This window comes from Cyprinus carpio, chromosome A12, assembly GCF_018340385.1.
Source record: "Cyprinus carpio isolate SPL01 chromosome A12, ASM1834038v1, whole genome shotgun sequence".
In the NCBI taxonomy this organism is placed as follows: domain Eukaryota; kingdom Metazoa; phylum Chordata; class Actinopteri; order Cypriniformes; family Cyprinidae; genus Cyprinus; species Cyprinus carpio.
In genome coordinates, this window is record NC_056583.1 from 25,202,365 (window position 1) to 25,222,225 (window position 19,861).

The 19,861-nt window shown below is 35.4% G+C and overlaps 3 protein-coding genes across 11 annotated transcripts in view; 1 reads left to right on the forward strand and 2 right to left on the reverse strand.

Annotated features, from left to right (window-relative positions):
* The window catches only part of LOC109058838 (formin-2-like), a 44,349-nt gene extending 42,577 nt beyond the window's left edge, over positions 1–1,772 (forward strand). For all 7 annotated transcript variants that reach the window (XM_042768160.1, XM_042768162.1, XM_042768163.1 and 4 more), the window contains one exon: positions 1,000–1,772. In XM_042768160.1, the coding sequence (XP_042624094.1) occupies positions 1,000–1,026 (27 nt within the window). In that variant the 3' untranslated portion in view covers positions 1,027–1,772. The remainder of the gene's footprint in view (positions 1–999) is intronic.
* Positions 1,773–3,350: 1,578 nt separating this feature from the next.
* LOC109056188 (gremlin-2-like) lies at positions 3,351–9,952 on the reverse strand. The gene is made up of 2 exons (XM_042768167.1): positions 9,677–9,952; positions 3,351–4,267 (listed from the first exon to the last, which is right to left on the reverse strand). Exon 2 carries the CDS (start codon positions 4,254–4,256, stop codon positions 3,756–3,758), a length of 501 nt encoding a protein of 166 aa, XP_042624101.1. The 5' UTR covers positions 4,257–4,267; positions 9,677–9,952; the 3' UTR covers positions 3,351–3,755.
* A 4,845-nt stretch (positions 9,953–14,797) lies between these two features.
* The window catches only part of LOC109056258 (regulator of G-protein signaling 7-like), a 52,207-nt gene continuing 47,143 nt past the window's right edge, over positions 14,798–19,861 (reverse strand). For all 3 annotated transcript variants that reach the window (XM_042768170.1, XM_042768168.1, XM_042768169.1), the window contains exons 11-16: positions 19,734–19,832; positions 17,422–17,483; positions 16,865–16,975; positions 16,603–16,728; positions 15,282–15,468; positions 14,798–15,201 (exon numbers count right to left, since the gene is read on the reverse strand). In XM_042768170.1, coding sequence (XP_042624104.1) covers positions 15,076–15,201; positions 15,282–15,468; positions 16,603–16,728; positions 16,865–16,975; positions 17,422–17,483; positions 19,734–19,832 — 711 coding nt within the window. In that variant the 3' untranslated portion in view covers positions 14,798–15,075. The remainder of the gene's footprint in view (positions 15,202–15,281; positions 15,469–16,602; positions 16,729–16,864; positions 16,976–17,421; positions 17,484–19,733; positions 19,833–19,861) is intronic.

Here is a 19,861-nt window from a genome sequence, read left to right on the forward strand (position 1 = left end):
ACTCAATTCTGACCTTTTTCTCACAGTTATGAGCTTATATATCACAATTGACTTTGTAACGCAGTTGAAAGTTTATATCATGCGGTTGTGAGAAAAAAAAAGATTTACTTGCAATTCACCTTTGTGTAGCACTTTATACAACACTGGTTGTGTCAAAGCAGCTTTACAGTGTTAAACAGGAAAATAGTTTGTCAATAATGCAAGACAACAGCAGAAAAGCAACGGTCCTAGTACTGAGCCTTGTGGCACTCCATACTGTAAATGTGATCGATATAATATCTTGTCATTTACTGCTATAAATTGATGATGGTCAGGTAAATAAGATTTGAACCATGACAATGCAGTTCCACTAATGCCACTAATTCTCTGAAAAAAGTCAGAATTGTGAGATCTAAACATGCAATTCTGACTTTTTTCTCAGAATTGCAAGTTTCTGATTTTATAATTGTGAGTTAGAAAGTCAGAATTGAGGGATATAAACTTGCAATTTTAAGAAAATATTTTTCGACAGAATTGTACTTTATAACATGCAATTGCGAGTTTATACAGTATCTGACAATTCTGAGAAAAGCAGTCATAATTGCAAGATGTAACCTTGGAATTTCGAGCAAAAAGTCATAATTATTAGATAAGTCACAATTTCCTTATTTCATTGTTTATTTAGTGGTGGAAACAGGCTTCCATAAGTAACACATTTTGACGGCTGTAAGTATATGAGCTCAGGTGCTTAGACTTTGTAGTTTGGATGTTCATCTCTAATCGCTCCTCATGATCCTGAGATGATGAACTTTTGCGGGTTTAGTCCTACAGCAGCTGCACTGACCGTTATAAAAGTGTTTCCAGTGAGCTACGAGAAATTCACATGCAGATTTTTTTTTGGGATGTTGCAGTTTGTTCAGGTGAAATTGAGATTATGAGAGCTGAATGGTTTGAAAGCAGCGTGAGATTCTGCTGGACAGTACTGCATGTGACTAAATGAGCGTCTTTATTTCCTCTCAGAAAGCAAAGCTGGGCATGAAGATCTGAGGCGGATGTGGACTGACAGACGGACGCTCTTGTGCCGTTTCATCTGTAAATCGCTCTCGCAGCAGCTTCAGTGTTAATCTGCCATCTGCCGTACCACACAGGAAGTGATCTGCCATCTGAATGTGATGTCACATCCTGTGTCCTGACGGATGAACATATCAGACGTTTGCTCCACCGTACATACTGGAGGACTGAAGCAATATCATCAAAAAAAGGTCATTTTATTTTTAACAGATCAGAAAAGGCAAGAGAATCAGGATTTCCGATGCATCTTCATTGTAAACATCGGCACCGTCAGATGCTTTTAAACCAACACTAGTTAGTGCTGTTTAGTCCTGTAGTCTTCAGCCCAGTTAACATGTTCAAAGCACACTCCAGTCCTACAGGACCTAAAAGAGACACTCCAGTATGTACAGTATGAATCGGATCAGACAGCGACGAACGATCAGGAATCTACTCAGTGTTTTTGTGAAATTATGCAAGATTGTTTTCTGGTTTTGCTGCATCCATACATTCACTCACTCACTCACTCACTCGATGTATTTAAGAGGATGTTTTTTAAATTAATATAAATGATATTAACATCTTTATGTAGCATTGTTTTGTTTTTAGCATGTGCGTGTCGGAGGTGTGGATGGGTGTCTGCGCTCCATGTGCAATAACTGTTTGTATCAGAATGTTTTGAGAAGAGTGTAATTTATGTAAAATAAAGGGATTAATAAATTCAGACATTTTAATTTATTTCACACGATTGGAGATTTACTTGCATATTCCCCATGGGAATCTTATTTTATTAATCTTTTCAGGATTGAGTTATGTGTCTCAAACAAGCATTTTGGTTTATTTTGTTGGTTATTATTCAGACACTAATAAGAGTTCAGGACTCTTAGCTCAGTTTAACACATTTCACCACGTTAAAGGAACATTCACATCAAAAACTTCAAATAATACGATTAACATAAAGGGAAACAGATATTGCATTCTCATGGTCTGTTCTTCTATATATATCCCATAAATAATTCACTGGAACGCATAAGAATCTCCTCGTCTCTTTCCCGGTTTGTTTTTGATGTGGATCTTTTCTCTCCTTCTTCACTTCTAATCCCAGTGTTTACTGGAAGGTTTCAAAGCAGGGAAATACAATTTATGTCAAAATGAGGGAAAGCACTTTGAAATGTCCATCACTCTTCCAGATAATGGAAATTATGCACGTAGGAAAAAGGTTGATATTAGCATCCACACCAAAGGACATTAACATTGTTTATTATAAGAACACACTTAAGTTACGTTTTGCAAAATCACTCTGAAATTCATCGTTATATTATTGAAGTCTGTTTCTGTGACAAAAAAAATTAAATAATAATAATTAAAATTGCAACTTTTTATCTCACAATTCTAAATTTTAAGTGTATATCTCACAATTATCTTAATTCTGAGAAAAACGACATTTGCACACAAGAAACTCAAAATTGCGAGAGAACTTGCAATTCAGAGAAAAAAAGTCTGTATTGCAACTGAGAATTGACTTTTTCTTGCAATTCTAAATTTATATATCAAAATTGACTTTTTCCTCTGAATTTTGTTTGCTTGCAATTGTTTCTTTGTTTCTGACATTAAAAAATAAAAAGGGTAATTTTTTAAATCTGAAAAGTCTGTCCTTTTCTCACAATTGCATGCGTATATTTTGCAATTATGCTTTTTTTCCTCAATTCTGTGTGATATAATCTCAAAATTGAGATATAAACACAATTCTGTGAAAAATGTCAGAACTACAAGATATAAATTATACAGAATGAATGACTTTTCTCTTATTTCTGAGTTTGCATCTCTTAATTCTGACTATCTCACAAATCAAACATTTCAGATGCAAAACTGAGTTCATATCTTGCATTTCCAACTTTATATCTTGCAGTTCTGAACTGTGAGATATAAACCCAGAACTGCAAGGAAAAAAATCAGAATTGTGAGATTCAAATGTCCATATCATACAGTTGTGATGTGACTCCACTATTCTCTTATAGTTACAGAAATTATTGAAACTTTGTTCTAATTATCATTCTTTGGTGTGAATGGGCCTTTATATCCAGTACACATATTTTCCCCACAAAAATCTGCAGATTTGCATTGGATCTGCATTGGATTGCTCACTGAGGTCCTCAAACATAATAATGTGAATCTCCCAGGGTTTTTAAATGGTGCAAATCAAACTGTACTGCAAGATAACTGTACTAACCAGTGGAGAAACCCAACTGGATTAAACCACATGAAGGCTAGTTTTCCCATGTCAGCTCTGGACTGAACTCCTCAAGAACAGAAGACGAGAATAGAACTCAATAGTTTTAATATAGACTTCAGTTGTTTCTCTACATATATACTTTTGCTGTACCATATTTCCATAGAATCTCTATAATCAATCTAGTTATGCATGTTTGGTGTTAACTTTCATTGATCATCACACAGGTGGCAGCAGCTCTTGCTTAGAGTTCAGTGTGGAGTCATTTCTCTGCACGTCAGTCGGTTTCCACACACACTGTAGTGACTGTTTGAGACCATTGGTGACTGATAGTGTCCACTGATGACCACTAGTGATTAGTGTTGACAGTTGTACACTAGTGCTGACCGATATTGACCGGTGTCCAGCAGGATAGTCTTACGATGACGTGCTGAAGCCTTGCAGTCTCTCAGCTCAGATTAGCAGCAGGTCTTTCCAGTGAAACGTGGTCAGGATCTCATTGTTTCCCAGACTCGGACACGTTGACGGACATGCAGCGGCACTGCTTGACCCGCTGGATCTTGCGGTAGCGGACGGCCGGCTGCAGGTCAGGGCAGTCGAGCTCCACTGTGAGGCTGGTGAAGCGCTGCGGCCTGCAGAAGGCGCAGGACTGGAAGGACTCCTGCTCCTTCCTGATGTGCCGCGGGATGTAGAAGGAGTTGCACTGGCCGTAGCAGAAGCGGTTGATGATGGTGCGGCTATTGCAGCCCTCGTGACTGACCGTCTGCCGCAGCGGCTGCGTCTTGCACCAGTCGCTCTTCAGGTACTTGCGCTCTGTCAACACCAGAGCTTCCTGGCTGGAGGCCAGCACTTCCTGTTTGCGGGCGCGCCGGTCAGAGGTGTTGGATCCGGCTTTGTGAGGCGACGGGATGGATCCCTGTGGTCGGTTCTTGCGGCCAGTGGAGGCGACGCACAGCAAGCCGGCGAGCAGCAGCCACAGAACCACCTTACAGCTCATCCTGGAACAGACTGAGAGAGACAGAGACAGTTCAAACTTTAGAAACCACATCCTGTCTGACAGGAAGCCATGAGATGAGGGTGAGACGAGCAGCTGACCTCCTGACCCCTGATCATTACACACACCTGTGAGTATAAGATCATGCCATCAGCAATTTTTTTGCTTTCTTTTGTTGCTTAATACAGGAAAGACTGAACATGAAGTGCTTTTATGCTAAAAATCGATTAATTTCACTAGTTCAGCTCCAAATGACAAACATGAACTAAAAAACAGAAACTCCAACTCTGATTTAATCGTGTTGTTGAGGAATAGGGTTAGTGTTAACTAGACTAGGGTTATGGTTTAAGGTTGGACTTTCAAGTGTTGTCACACCTCAAACACTATGTATACTTCATTCACACATACCATTTTCTTTATCTCTAGAGAATTAGTTAATTACAGACGGATCTCAAATCTACCTTTTCTGTCAAAAAGGCAGTATACTCTCCGCTATGTTCCTTCTTGGAGAGAAATGGTGTGAGGATTTTCAGTCAAGAATTAGACCGTATCATAGTACTGAGACTGCTCTCATCAGTTACAAATTACCTGCTCTTATCATCCGATCGTGGTTGTATTTCTCAGTACTTCTGGATCTTAGTTCTACGTTTGACACTATCGACCACAACATTTTTTTGAATCGACTGGATAATTATGTTGGAAATATTGGAATTGCATTGTCATGGTTCAAATCTTACTTATTTGACCATCATCAACTCGTAACAGTGAATGAAGAGGTATTATACTGATCACAAGTGTAGTATGGAGTACCTCAAGGCTCAGTATAAGGACCGCTGCTTTTCACACTTTATACGTTACCCTTGGGAAATATTCAATTCAAGATTATTTGTATAGAGTTAGATATCATCAAGAAACATGGTGTTAGCTTTCACTGTTTTGCTGATGATACTCAGCTCTATATTTCTTCATGGCCTGACACAACATACCAATTCGCAAAACTAACAGAATGCATAGCTGATATAAAAAACAGAAAAAACAGAGGTGTTAATTATCGACCCAAAAACCTCTTCTAGTAATAACCTAAAACACTGTCTAGCACTTGATGGCTGCTCTGTTAATTCCTCGTCATCATTTAGGAACCTTTGATAACGCTTAGAATGTCAAAATCGACTGGGGGCATCAGGTCTTTTTCCTATTTGGCTCCCAAACTCTAGAACAATCTACCCAGGGTTGTTCGGGAGGCGGACACACTGTCAGTTTAAATCTAGATTCTGCATGGTTCATAAACTTCATAAAATAGCTACATAAAATGATGGTTGAACCACTGATGTCACATGGACTATTTTATCAAACTGAAATGAAATGATGGCTTTAAATTCCGATTCAATTCCTGAATTAGAATTTCAGTTTCTCACACATGCACGAACACACTCGCATTTTAAAAACATGATTAAAAAACATTCAATGGGACTATATATGACCCTACAGTTCTGAGGGGTCAGTTTGACTGAAGCTAGCCTCGAGTTCTTTCTGGGGTCGAAGCGTTTCACCCTGAGCTTTCACTTTGTTTCCTGTGAAGACAGGAAGTCCCAGATTAACTTTAATTTGTCACTTTGTCTGCAGTCAGCAGAGTTTCGGCGGCAGCCTGACCGATTACGGCTCTGGAATGAGAGTGAGCAATCCGTCAATCACGCCGGACATCTTTAGCACAGATGTGGCATCGCCGGAAGGAAAAACAAATGTGAGTGATTCATTCCCATAAACAAAATTTGCAAAGCAGCTTTTTTTCATGAATCAAAGCTCCGCACTTTCATTCCAGAGAGCGTCAAGGTTGAACCTTCCTTTTTAAGTTTTTCCTGTTCTTGATTAGAAATCTCCAGGAATGACAGGCTTTTGTTTTTCCTCTCTGAAGCCTGACGTCTCTGGGAGTCTCATCTATGCTCGCTGTTGATTTGCAGTCAGCAGAACTCAAGCTGTTTGCATGAAGATGATGAATGAGAGTCGTTGCTTTAGTGTTGGGGATTCGGAGTTTGATTTCGTGGCCTCAGTGCAGACGCCTCATAAATCTCATGACCCTGAACTCGCTCCGTCTTAAACTCCTTGTGTTTTGTTGCACAAGACATACAGCGTCACTGAGAGTCGATGACTGGAGATCCGTCTCTCGGAGCGTCTCCAGAGCTGCTGAAGGTCACGACGGTGGAGACGCTTGTGTTTGATTTAGTCATTCTGGCTTTATTTGACCTGTCAGAAGCGTTTCTTCCTCATCTAATAAGATGAAGCTCTCGTATGAGAGGAAACTCTTATCTATATTTGTTACACATGAACCACAAAAAAAAAAAACTGGTCCAAATGTTCTTATTTTAATATATCATTGTGTGAAATTTATATGAATATATAATCTGAGAATTATCAGTATTAACACCATTGGAATGAAAGGAATTTCATTAAATTCCTTTGACTTTATAACTCATGATTGCTCAAAAAGTCCAAATTTATAAAACAAAACAACATAAATATTACTCTGAAAAATCTCAAACAAAAGAAATTAATTTTACTTTCATAAACCTTCACTTTCAGATGAAAAACTGATGAGTATTTCATACTGCGATGGATCATCAATATTCATGTTCATCAGCAAAATTCAAATGTTTGAAATATGGGGAGAAGGCAAAATATGTTTTCCAAAGTTGTTTTGACACTAATATAACTCCATAGATCATTTTACAAAAAGTACTTTTGACACCTAATGGGACTCCATACAAACCCGAAACATGTAACGTTTTTTAAAATGGTTATCCTCTCTTAAGAATAATTGTAAAACATCTGAAAGAAATAAAAGATGTGTATTTTGAGGATCTTAAAGCATTGGCAAAGTTCAGTTCGCTTACTTAAAAAACATTTAAGGGTAAAGGAAAGGTTGTGACCTTTGTTTAGGGTTGAGGAAAATGGGAGGGGTCACAGGAAGTGACACAAAAACCAGCCAATTACACTCTTAGAAAAAGAGGTTCAGTGGGGTTCAATCTAGAACCTTTTCTTCTAAGAGTGTAGATAGTTTGCCATAATATAAATGTACAAAATACATTCATAAAGTGGACTGATTTTTATTGGATGAGACATTTAAAAAAAAAAAAAAAAAAAAGTGAAAATATGCAGTTTGGTCAATCTAATGACCCTTCCTACATGGAAGAATAATTCATTATTCCAATTATCATTTTTAATACTTTTTCCTGCTGCTGCCTTTTTGCAAAAGCAATGACAATGTAATAACACACTTCTGAAAGTGAACAGCGTGTTATCAGTCAGTCACTTTCCAAACAGAGTTAATGTTCACTGCAACCGCAGTACACTCTTGTCACCCAACACACACACACACACACACACACACTCACAGACACGCTCACACACACACACACACACACACTCACAGACACGCTCACACACACACACACACACACACACTCACAGACACACTCTCTCTCGCACACACACACGCTCACTCACACACACATACTCACAGACACACTCTCTCTCACACACTCGCGCTCGCTCACAGACACACTCTCTCTCGCACACACAAGCTCACTCACACACATATACTCACAGACACACTCTCTTACAAACACGCTCACACACGCTCACTCACACACATACTCGCTCACAGACACACAGACACGCTCTCACACACACACACTCACACACATGCTCACACTCACAAACTCTTTCTCTCACACACACACACACACACATACTTGCTCACCCACACACACTCAGACATGCTCCCTCACACACACACACACACACACAACTCTCTCGCACTCACACACACATGCTCACTCACATACATATACTCGCTCACCCACACATACTCACAGACACACACACAGACACTCACACTCACCCACACACACTCACAGACACGCTCCCTCACACACACACACACACACACACACACACACACACACTCGCTCACCCACACACACTCAGACACACTCTCACACACAAAGACACTCACTCGCACACCCGCACACTCACTCACACACTCACAGACACACACTCTTTCTCTCACTCACACACACACACACACACACATACACACACTCACAGACACTCTCACACACACACATACTCGCTCACCCACACACACTCACAGACATACTCTCTCACACACATACTCGCTCACCCACACACACACATGCGTGTAATTGCCAGCAGCTGGAAAGCTTTGTTTCTGCTAATGTAACTATTCCAGTGTATGTGCAGATCCAGCAGAAAGCACATGAGTGTTCAGAAAGAGCCTGCAGATACTCTAATGATCTGATTTCACACGTTTCTAGAGCTCAAACTGATGGGTTAGAGTTGCATGTGTGTGTCGTCTAGTTGTAATTGAAATCTAAAGCTGGCTGTAATTGATTGTCTCGCTCGATTAGATCTGCTTGTATCTTGCACTGCATCAGGAACTCCTGCCGGTGTCTCTGTGTCTGACAGTGAGACGCGGGACAAACATGAGACAGATGGACAGAAGTCTGAATTCACAGCTTCTGATTTCAGAAATCTGGATAAGATCCGTCTGATTTGAGTTTCGGACTCGTGTGAGCTCTGCATGTGATCCTTATGTCCATCTGTCTCTCTGCAATTCAGTTTAGAATCCATTTGAACGATTATAGAACTATTCCACATTCACTTCAGTGAGAGTAAATGAGATGCACTGTAAACATGAAACACTTAAGAATGTTTTAAAAAGGTTTTTCTTGGTTATACGAACGTAAAGGCAACATTCCATTTGATCATTTCACAAACATTTTAGGAACGTTACTTTTGAATGTTCTCTAAAACAAGTGAAACATTTAAAAACTGTTTTAAAAACGAAGTATAAATGTGCTAACAGTTTGAGAAGACTTTAATACTGTGGACTATTACAAGTAATAATTTTGAACACATTAAGCACTTTTCTTAATTGTGCAAACGTTAACATTCCATTTTAGCATTTTGTAAACATTATGGAAATGTTACTTTTGAATGTTCTGGAACAAATAGTTATAATAGTTCAAAATAATAATTGTAAACATTAAACACTTAATGTTTTAAAAACAGTTTTTCTTGCTTCTACAAACATTAAAGGAACATTTATTTGATCATTTTGCAAACATTATTGGAAAGTTATTTTTAAATGTTCTTTGAAACAAGTATAATAAAAAAAAAAGTTCAAACATCCAAGAAGCTGGTTATTACTGATCCTCAAAATGGTCAAGCATCAGCTGATTGATTGATTGATGTATGGCTAGCTCTGAGTGATTATGATTTTAAAATCATAGGAGAGTATATTTGTGACGGAAGGTCTGTGTGAATGAAAGCTGCTGATAAATCCTCTTTTTGCTCAGTGCCACAGAACCAAACACTCAAACACAACCCAAGCGCAGCCTCACCTGGACGAGTGTGCGGTCAGAGACGGAGCAGATCCAGAGGCCAGCGATCATCCATGGACGGAGCAGACCAGAGCCTCTTCCCTGCTTCTGACGGATTCTCTCGGTCTGTGATGCTGCTTTCTGGAGGAGACTCTATAAATCTCTCTGTGTGTGTGTGTTTGAACTCTGCTTTCTGTCTCCTCTCCGTCACTCGCATGTGGATCTTATCACACTGAGAGCTTTCTATTGGCTCTGATCAGCACACAAATCATGCCCCCCCCCCTCTCTCCCTCTCTCTCTCTCTCTCTCTCTGTCATGCAGGATCAGTTAGATGTTTGATTTTGTTACAAACAAGAAGAAAATAAATCCTAAATAAGCTCATAATGTTTTTAGCTCTGGCATAAAAGATCTTGACATTTGTGACCCTGGAGCACAAAACCAGTCATAAGGGTCAGTTTTTCAAAATATATAAATATATAATCTATAAAATAATCTTTCCATTGATGTATGGTTTGTTAGGATAGGATGATATTTGAAAATTTGGAATCTGAGGGAGCAAAAAAATCTAAATATTGAGAAAATCATCTTTAAAGTTGTTCAAATGAAGTTCTTAGCAATGCATATTACTAATCAAACATTAAGTTTTGATATATTTACAGTAGGACATTTACTAAATATCTTCATGGAACATGATCTTATCTTAATATCCTAATGATTTTTGTCATAAAAGAGAAATGTATAATTGTGACCCATACAATGTATTGTTGTCTATTACTACAAATATACCTGTGCTACTGATGACTGCTTCTGTGCTGCAGGGACACATTTTTTCCACAAGACCGAATGATCCTGATGATCTTCAGAAGTTTCCATGCTTTTATTTTACGATGGTTTGAAAGCTGCTGGAAACCAAAGACTTCACAGGATCTTGTCATGAACATTAAACACAACAATCAAAAAAAAAAAAAAAAAAAAAAAATACTGTGAAACATGCATTATTAAGAATCAAATGCACTGAGAAATTATTTTACAAAGTTGTAAATGTAAAACTAAAATATAACTTTTATAAGAAAATACTATTTCAGTCTTTCTCCTTCAATGTGTTACTTCTCAATTCTTCATAATTAGTTGAAACCATTTTCACAATTTACAGTTTTCACCAGTTATTGTTTTATGAAATTAATAAAAAATGAAATGCAGTTTATAAAAATCTCTCTTTTTGAAAATGTTAAACATTTAGTCGTTTCTAGTATGTGAATGTGCACATGAATGTGTTTCTGGTATATAAAAATAAAAGTTATTGATTTCACAAATTTTCCTCGGCTCATTTATTTTTAAAAGTAAAAATAAAATTTGGCATATCAAAGAAAAATATAGAAATAACCTTTTAAAGGGATAGTTCACTGACAATTTATTCTCCCTCGTGTTAATTTTTCATGAAAATCAAAGACATTTTGAGAAATATCAGTTTGTTTTGGTCAATGTTTTATGTTATCATTTATGTTTTTTTTGTGCATAGTGTATTATTATTATTATTATTATTATTATTAAATGAAAACTGACTAATGTTAGTGCATTTAAATTGATGTGATGTTAATAAACGTGCATCATCCCAGATATCTTGACTTCAGTCACGGAAAAAAAAACATTTGAAGAAACTCGAAGTAAAAGGCATGAAAATATCCATGAAAAAAAATCATGAATATGCTAATTTATTTGTTATAAAATATTATATATATATGTTATAAAACGTTTTATTATAGTATAAAAATAAAAGTCAAGCTGTTAATAAATGATACCAGCTATTTTTTTTTTTAGTGAAATTAAATGCCATCTCAAGAGAATGAATGATTAATCATGAATTAATAAGGACTTAAACCCAGTCCTGACCGAATCACTGCGATCACTGCCCTCTGCTGTTCAGAACAACACAAACGATTCAGAACGATTCAGATGATTCACTGAGTCACTTTCAGCTCCAGTCCCTTTATTAATGTAACTGTGGGATTATGTACAGAATCTATATCATAACACAAGAACCCAGACCGATGAGCGCCGCTCGTAATCTCTGGATCGCAGTCGTTTTCTGAAGAAACAGAACTCAAAAGAAATACTGTATGATGCAGATCTCAGATCAGCGACGTCACGGTCCATAACGCCATCATCACATCACGTTATCATCTCGCTTATCGAGTCCATAAATGAACATTACTGTATGGATGGTGCATCATGTTTAATATACAGATGGTAAAATAAAGGTGTCCAAATATTATTATTATTATTATTAGCGTCCACTGTACATCATCGGAACACATTCACGTCTGTCTCAAACAGCAGATTGTATGAGCGCAGATGTTTCTCATCAGAAATCACGCTGATTCTCCAGATCTGTACACATTTACAGAAGCAAAGCTCACAGAAAACAACAAAACATGTTCTTAGATATAAAAATAAATGTTAGAGCTCAGATGGAGTGAAAGCTTTGACACGCTGAAGAAAGAAGGATTCTCAGGAGGATCCCGGGCTGTTCTGAAGTGAAGGTGATGTGTGTCCGGCTCATGCTCGTTATAATGATCAGCATTAATGTACAGACGTGTAACGTGATGTTTGCATGATTTTACAAGCGCTTCGCTCGCTGACGGCATCTGAGAGAGAAACACACAACACACACACACACACACACGTCAAACAGCAGAAACACAAAACTCAATTTTTTTTTCTCTCATCAAACTTTTTTCTCTCTTCAAAATGTTTTTCTCTTATATATAAAAAAAATACCTTTTTTTACTCAAAAACATTTTTACTCTTAAAAAAAAATAAATAAATAAAATAAAAATGAGCAAAAAAACCAAATAAATAAACAAAAAAAATCATGTTTTTCTCTTCAAAAATAAAATAAAAAAGAAAAAAAATCTCTCACCAAAAACATTTTAACTCTCTTCAAATAAATAACTAAAATAAATTTCAAAAACTTTTCGCTCATGTTTTTATCCTCAAAATAAAACAAAACAAAAATCTCTCACTAAAAACATTTTTTGTAAAAAAACTAAAAAAAAAATCTCAAAAAAAAAATTTTCACTCAAGAAAAAAAAAAATCTAAAAAACAAAAAAAAAAAAAAATCCTAATTTTAAATATCCAAATTTTTCGCTCAAAGTTTTCACTTAAAAACTTTTTTTTTACTTTTTTTTTAGAATTTATTTTTTTGAAAATTCTCTCTTCAAAATGTTTTTCTCTTATAAAAAACAAAAACAAAAAAAATCATATCAGAAACATTTTACTCTATTCAAAAAAACATAAATAAATAAAAATAACAAAATCCAAATTTTTCTCTCTAAAATAGTTAGCTCTTCAAAAAAAAACATAAAAAAACATTTTTACTCTGTTCAAATAAATGACTAAAACAAAAAGAAAATAAATTGCAAAAACTTTTCTCTTCAATTGTTTTCTCCAAAAAAGAAAAGAAAAATAATTTTTTTCCTCACATTTTCTCTCTTCAAACTGTTTTTCTCATTTTTACTTTCTTAATAACTCAATGTTTTTTTCTCCCACCTTCTGTAATATCTATGTGTGCTCATGTGAAGCTGTGTATATTATATAGCAAATCTGAACCGCTTGATTCTTGAAATCGCTCAGTTTGTACTGAATACAGTGTTTTCAGACTTTAGCCATGTATATGTTTATAAGCAACTGAAAAAAGCACACAGTGCGACTATAAGATATTACAACCCTCAGACCCCACAGGGTTAACGTAACACTATTATTGTCCAGCTCTAATCTGTTCAGTGCGACTATAAGATATTACAAACATCAACTTCATTATTTTCTGTGAAGCTGCTTTAAAGTTAAAAGAGAAATGGAGAGATTGGTAGCTTTTCTACACATAAACACATATACACCCATCATCCAATCAAACATTCAAACACTCAAACAATTAAAAAATTAAATCTCCCACCAATGAAAAAAAAAACAATTGATGAACGGATCGAAGCTGCGACACAACGATCTCAAACACTGATTATCAGCTACCCCAAACACTTACACTCTAATAACACAAAAACATCATACTGTACTACATAACAAAATCAGAAATACTTCCAGTTTAATACCACTGAGAGATTGTGCTGGATTACATAATCAGATTCCAATTATTACATTCTTGTATGCTCATACTCGTACTCATAATTATCACACTACAGTCACTTTTTAATTGATCACTTAATATTCACAAAATGACAATAAAATACTCATAATTCATTGATTCTCCCTAATTCTTTTTTTTATTTTACATCTTCCTTTCCAAAAGGACAACTGCTTAAATACATTTGTAAAATCGTCCAGTTTTGTGGAACTGAACACACAGAAAATTAAGAAATCAAACAACATAAACCAAAATAAAATATTGTATCTTTTTTTAGTAAGTGTTCAATTTAAAATTATTTCTTTTATTTCATGTTCTTGATAAACAAAGAATGGACTTTTTTTATTTGTATTTTTATATCATTATATAATTTATTATTATTATTATTTATTATTATTAATTATCCTATTCAAAGCAAGGTACGTTTATTTCATACACAATGGTAGTTTAAAGAGCTTTACAATATATATATATATAATAAATATAAAATTAATATTTTCTTTTATAAAAAAATAAAAAATATTAAGAAATACTACAAAATAAAATACTATACGATAAAATACTATAAATACTAAATAAATACTACAAAATAAAATCAATGAATTAATTAAATTATTTGGGTCAAAAGTAATCTAAAAGTAGTCAGATTACATTACCTAAAATGTGTCATTTTATTTTATTTTATTTTATTTAAAAAAAAACCAACAAATATATATATATATATATATATATATATATATATATTATATATATATATATATATATATATATATATATATATATTATATAAAAGAAATACTATAAAATAAAATATACAATAAATACTAAATAAATACTACAAAAAATAAAATAAAATTACTTAAATTATTTGGTTCAAAAGTAATCTAAAAGTAATCCAAAATTGTCAGATTACTATACCTAAAATGTGTAATGTAACAGATTATATTACTAACTACAATTTTTATCATGCTCTGTGCTAATTTCCAGCGTGTCTGTAAATCTGATAATATCAATGCAATGTACGACATTCTGTAAATCCGGCTGAGAGACTGATGGAAATGATTTTCTGTGCTAATTTCCAGCGTGTCTGTATATCTGTGAACCTGAAGAGACTGACAGAACTCACCACATCACAGAAAAACCAGCCAATCAGCACTTCCTGTCTCATCACTTCAAAACAAAACAGACACAACAGAACAGAACAGAACAGAAGAAGAAACGAAGAGAAACACGTGCAAAACTAAAGAGACGCGGCAGAGACGAGGGGTTTGAACAGGACGCTCAGATGGCCGTTTCCAGCCGCTTCAGGGGCTTTACCTTCTTCTTGGCCTGCAGCAGCTCCTGGTAGGCGCTGGATCTGATGAAGCGGCTGTACGAGTCACTCTTCATCAGCTTGTAGATGGGCTCCTGATGAAGCACAAACACACCGCGTTCAGGAGACGAGGACGAGAGCCTCGCGTGAGCCGAGTAATGAGGAATACACCGACCTGAGCGTCTTGGAAAGCGTAGCGGCCGGGATCCTTGATGTTCTGCGTGGTTTTGTCGTAGCTCCTGGAGTCCACGTTGATGGCACTCGGCGCTCCAGGAGCCAGAAACTCTTCCCAGATCTCCTGCACCCGGGTGGGAACCTCTCGGATCGGACGCTTCTTCAGCTCCTGCACCGCCAGCCAGAACCTGCAGAGACCGCCACAGACCAGCACCACAGAGACTCACTTCTTATTCTTTTCTTTCTTTTTATTTAAAAATATATTTAAACATTTCAAAAGATTATTTACATTCTTGTGTAATTATTTAAAAACATTTAAAAAGTTAATACATATGTGATATAGTTGGATGCAATGCAACATTTACTTTTTTGTTTAATTATTTAAAAATGTTTAAAAAAATAAATACATTTTAATGTAATATAGCCGAATATAATGAAACATTTACTTGTTTTTTTGTTTAAAAATGTAAAATAATAAAAAAATATACTTTGTTTATTTATTTTAAAAAATTTTTTTAATAATAATAAATAAATAAATAAACACAAAAAATGGAAAATTAATACTAATAATAAATAAAATTTTAATGTAATATAGCCGGATACAATGCAATATTTACTGTTTATTTATTTAAAAATGTAAAATAGTAATAATAAATAAATTTGAATATAGCTGGATATAATGCAACGTTTATTTTTTGTTAAATATTTAAATGTTAAAAATATAATATTTAAATAAAGTTGGGTGTAATGCAACATTAGCTTCTTGATTATTGAAAACATTTTTATAAATTTATACATTTTAATACAATATGGTTAAATATAATGCAACATTTAATTACTTTGTTTATTTAAAAAAATAACAAATACATTTTAATATAACAAAACTTGATACATAAAAATTAATACATAAAATCAAAACCTTTCAAAAAATAATAATATTAGTCTAGTTGGATGTACAACATTTTTATTCGTTATTTAAAATGTTAAAAAATGCAATACTTTTTTTATTTAAAATATTACAATGTGATACATTTGAATATAATATAGCTGAATTCGCTGCAACATTTACTTTTTTGTTTAGTGATTTAAAAATGTATTTAATATAGTTGGATATAATGGGACATTTTCTTCTGGCTCTCAGCAGATGGCGCTTCAGCGTTTCTTCTTCCTCTCTTAAAACTGCTTTGAAACGATCTGTTCGTGAGATGATCGTGTGCTGATGGCCAGCAGATGGCGCTTCAGCGTTTCTTCTTCCTCTCTGATCCTCCTCCTCCTCTCCTGTGTTTTGTGTCGGATGTGAATCCGAGTGTTCGGAGTTCTACCTCAGGTTCTCGGAGCTGAACTCGGACTCCAGGAACTTGAGGAACTGCTCTCTCCCGACCGGATCCTTCAGAACCTCGTCGAAGCAGAATCCCCAGCGCTTCACCCGCTGCTGCCCGGCCTCTTTACTGAGAGACCATCACAACAAATCACATCACACTTTTCTGCTCTTTTTTGGCCTTTTTTGTGATTGTTGTTGAGCAATAATCATTTTAAATCCCTTGAAAGAAAAAGAATGAGGAAAGCAGGACACAGGACACACACCTGGCCTCCAGCTCCCAGGAAGTGACATCATCAGAGATCCAGGGGTTCGACGGCTCCGGCGTCGTGAAGAACGGATCGTACTCGATATACTGCTCCGAGAAACTCAACAAACTACAATATACATAATTTTACATCAAAGTTAATGTTTCACTCATCAAGGACACATTAAATTGATCAAAAGTGACAGTAAAGTCATTTATAATGTAACAAAAGATTTCCATATATCACTGTTTCCACAAACATACAACTGTGTTCAACATTGATAATAATCAGAAATGTTTCTTGAGCAGCAAATCATCATATTAGAATGATTTCTGAAGATCATGTGACACTGAAGACTGGAGTAATGATGCTGAAAATACAGCTGCACATCACAGAAACTAAATTACAGTTTAACATCACACAGAAAACAGCTGTTTCACATTACAATAAAATAACACAACACAATACATAAATTATTTTTGATCAAATAAAAGCAGTCTAGGTGAGCAGAAGAGACTGGAATCTTACAGTGAACAGGAGTGTACAGTGAGTACTTGTAGAGGAAGTGAACTCACCTCTCTGCGACTTTGGACATTTTTAAGCGGTGTCTGTCTAGCTGTGCTTGCCAGTGCTGGATCTGAAGAGAAGAGAATCACAGGGAACTGTCTCTAGATGAAGACCAGCGTCTGAGATGAATCTGAATCACTCCAGGACCCTAACCATAACCCTGACCCTAACTGAGTTCTGATTTTTGTTAAGAATGTCATGTCAAAAGCTCTTATATAAATTTATTTAAAAAGCAAATATTTTTATGTATTATTTTTCATTCATCATTCATTTATTAATTGTTATATATGTCCTCTCTTTATAATATTCAGATATATATATATATATAAATATTTTTATGTATTATTTTTCATTAATCATTCATTTATTAATTGCCTGTCTTTTGATTTTTGATCTGGTTCTGATTGGATTCAAATCTGTCCTCTGTTTATAATATTCAGAAGTGATTTTTTTTGTACTTCTCAGAAGCTCTTATAAAAGAGACCTAAAAAGTGAGTCAGAAAATTATTTAAAAAAAATTGTATTTCCTTATAACATATAATTTACTCCAGAAATTATTTTGCTTTCTTATTAGCTTATTTTTATTATTTATTATATTTATTCATTTATTGTGTATTATTTTATGTCTTGTTCAGATTTTTTGAGAATGTCATGTCAGAAGCCCTTATTAAAATTATTAAAAAAAAATAATTATTATTATATAAATTAATTTAATTTATTCATTTACTGCTGTTTTATTTTTTATATATATATATTATTACTTTTTATTCATTAATTCATTCACTGTCTGCCTTGTTCTGATTTTTGATCTGGTTCTGATTTGTTAAGACTTTATTATTGGTTTCTTGTTGAAAACTGTATGCCATATTTGTGTTAATAATATTTACATTTAGTCATTTAGCAGACGCTTTTATCCAAAGTGACTTACAAATGAGGACAATAGAAGCAAACTAAATCATCAAAAGAGCAATGATATACAAGTGCTGTGACATGTCTCAGTTATCTTAACAGTACACAGAGCAAGGTTTTTTTATTATACAATAAATAAAAAGAAAATGGATAGAATAGAAAAAGAATAGAGCAAGCTAGTGTTAGAGGTCTTTTTTTTTCTTTTTTTTAAATTTATAATAAAAAAAAACAGAATACAAAAAGATTAGAGTAGTTAGTGTTATTTAAAAAAAAAAAAAAAAACAGTAAATTAATAGAGTGCAAGTCTAAAAGTCTAAAAAAAAAATATTTTTTTTTAAAGAATAGAATTAGTGTAGAGAGTGCTAGAGTTAGAGGGTCAAGTAAAGATGAAAGAGATGTGTTTTAGTCGTTTCTTGAAGATGGCTACAGACACAGCTGCTGGGATTGAGTTGGGCAGATCATTGCACCAGGAGGGAACAGTTAATGTACAGGTCAGTGAAAGTGATTTTGTGCCTCTTTGAGATGGTGAGGAGCCTGTGGTGGTTTTGTATGCATACATCAATGCCTTGAATTTTATGCGAGCAGCTATTGGTAGACAGTGCAGAACAGAGGTGTGACGTGTATTCTTTTCGGTTCGTTAAAAATTAATTTTGCTCCTGCGTTCTGGATTAATTGTAAAGGTTTGATAGAACTGGCTGGAAGACCTGCCAAGAGAGCGTTGCAATAGTCCAGCCTGGACAGAACAAGAGCTTGAACAAGGAGTTGTGCAGCATGTTTCCGAAAGAAAGCTCCTGATCTTCTTAATGTTGAATAAAGCAAATCTGCAGGAACGGACAGTTTTAGAAATGTGGTCTGAGAAAGTCAGCTGATCATCAATCATAACTCCAAGGTTTCTGGCTGTTTTTGAAGGAGTTATGGTTGAGGTGCCTAACTTGATGGTGAAATTGTGATGAAACGATGGTTTGCTGGAACCACAAGCAGTTCTGTCTTGGCGAGTTTGAGTTGAGGGTGATGGTCCTTCATCCAGCAAGAAATGTCTGTTAGACAAGCTGAGATGCGAGCAGCTACCGTCGGATCATCAGGATGGAATGAGCGGAAGAGTTGAGTGTCATCAGCACAGCAGTGATAAAAAAAAAGCAATGTTTCTAAATGACAGAACCTAGTGATGCCATGTAGCAAGAGAAGAGAAGTGGTCCAAGAACTGAGCCCTGAGGCACCCCAGTAGGTTATATATGTGATATCAATCAGTGGTACCTGTTACTGTATGATGTAATACAAGCAAAAGAAGGTCAGGGAAAAAATAATACACTGTATTCAAATAAAACGATTACAGGCATGCTGCATGCACGCGCACTACACAGAACGGTAAGTCTTTCTCACACACAGATCTGCTCAGACAGTCGCGCATCACCTGGTTGCGAAGCTCGTCCTCCGTGGGCTCTTTCACTTCCGGTGCGGCTGTGTGAGTCGGACTCTGACTGCGGATGTCATTCTGTAGACCGTACACTGACTGCAGACACACACACACACACACACACA

Coding starts and splice junctions, on each gene's coding strand:
- LOC109056188 (XM_042768167.1), bottom strand. CDS start 4,256: ATGAGCTGTAAGGTGGTTCTGTGGCTGCTGCTCGCCGGCTTGCTGTGC.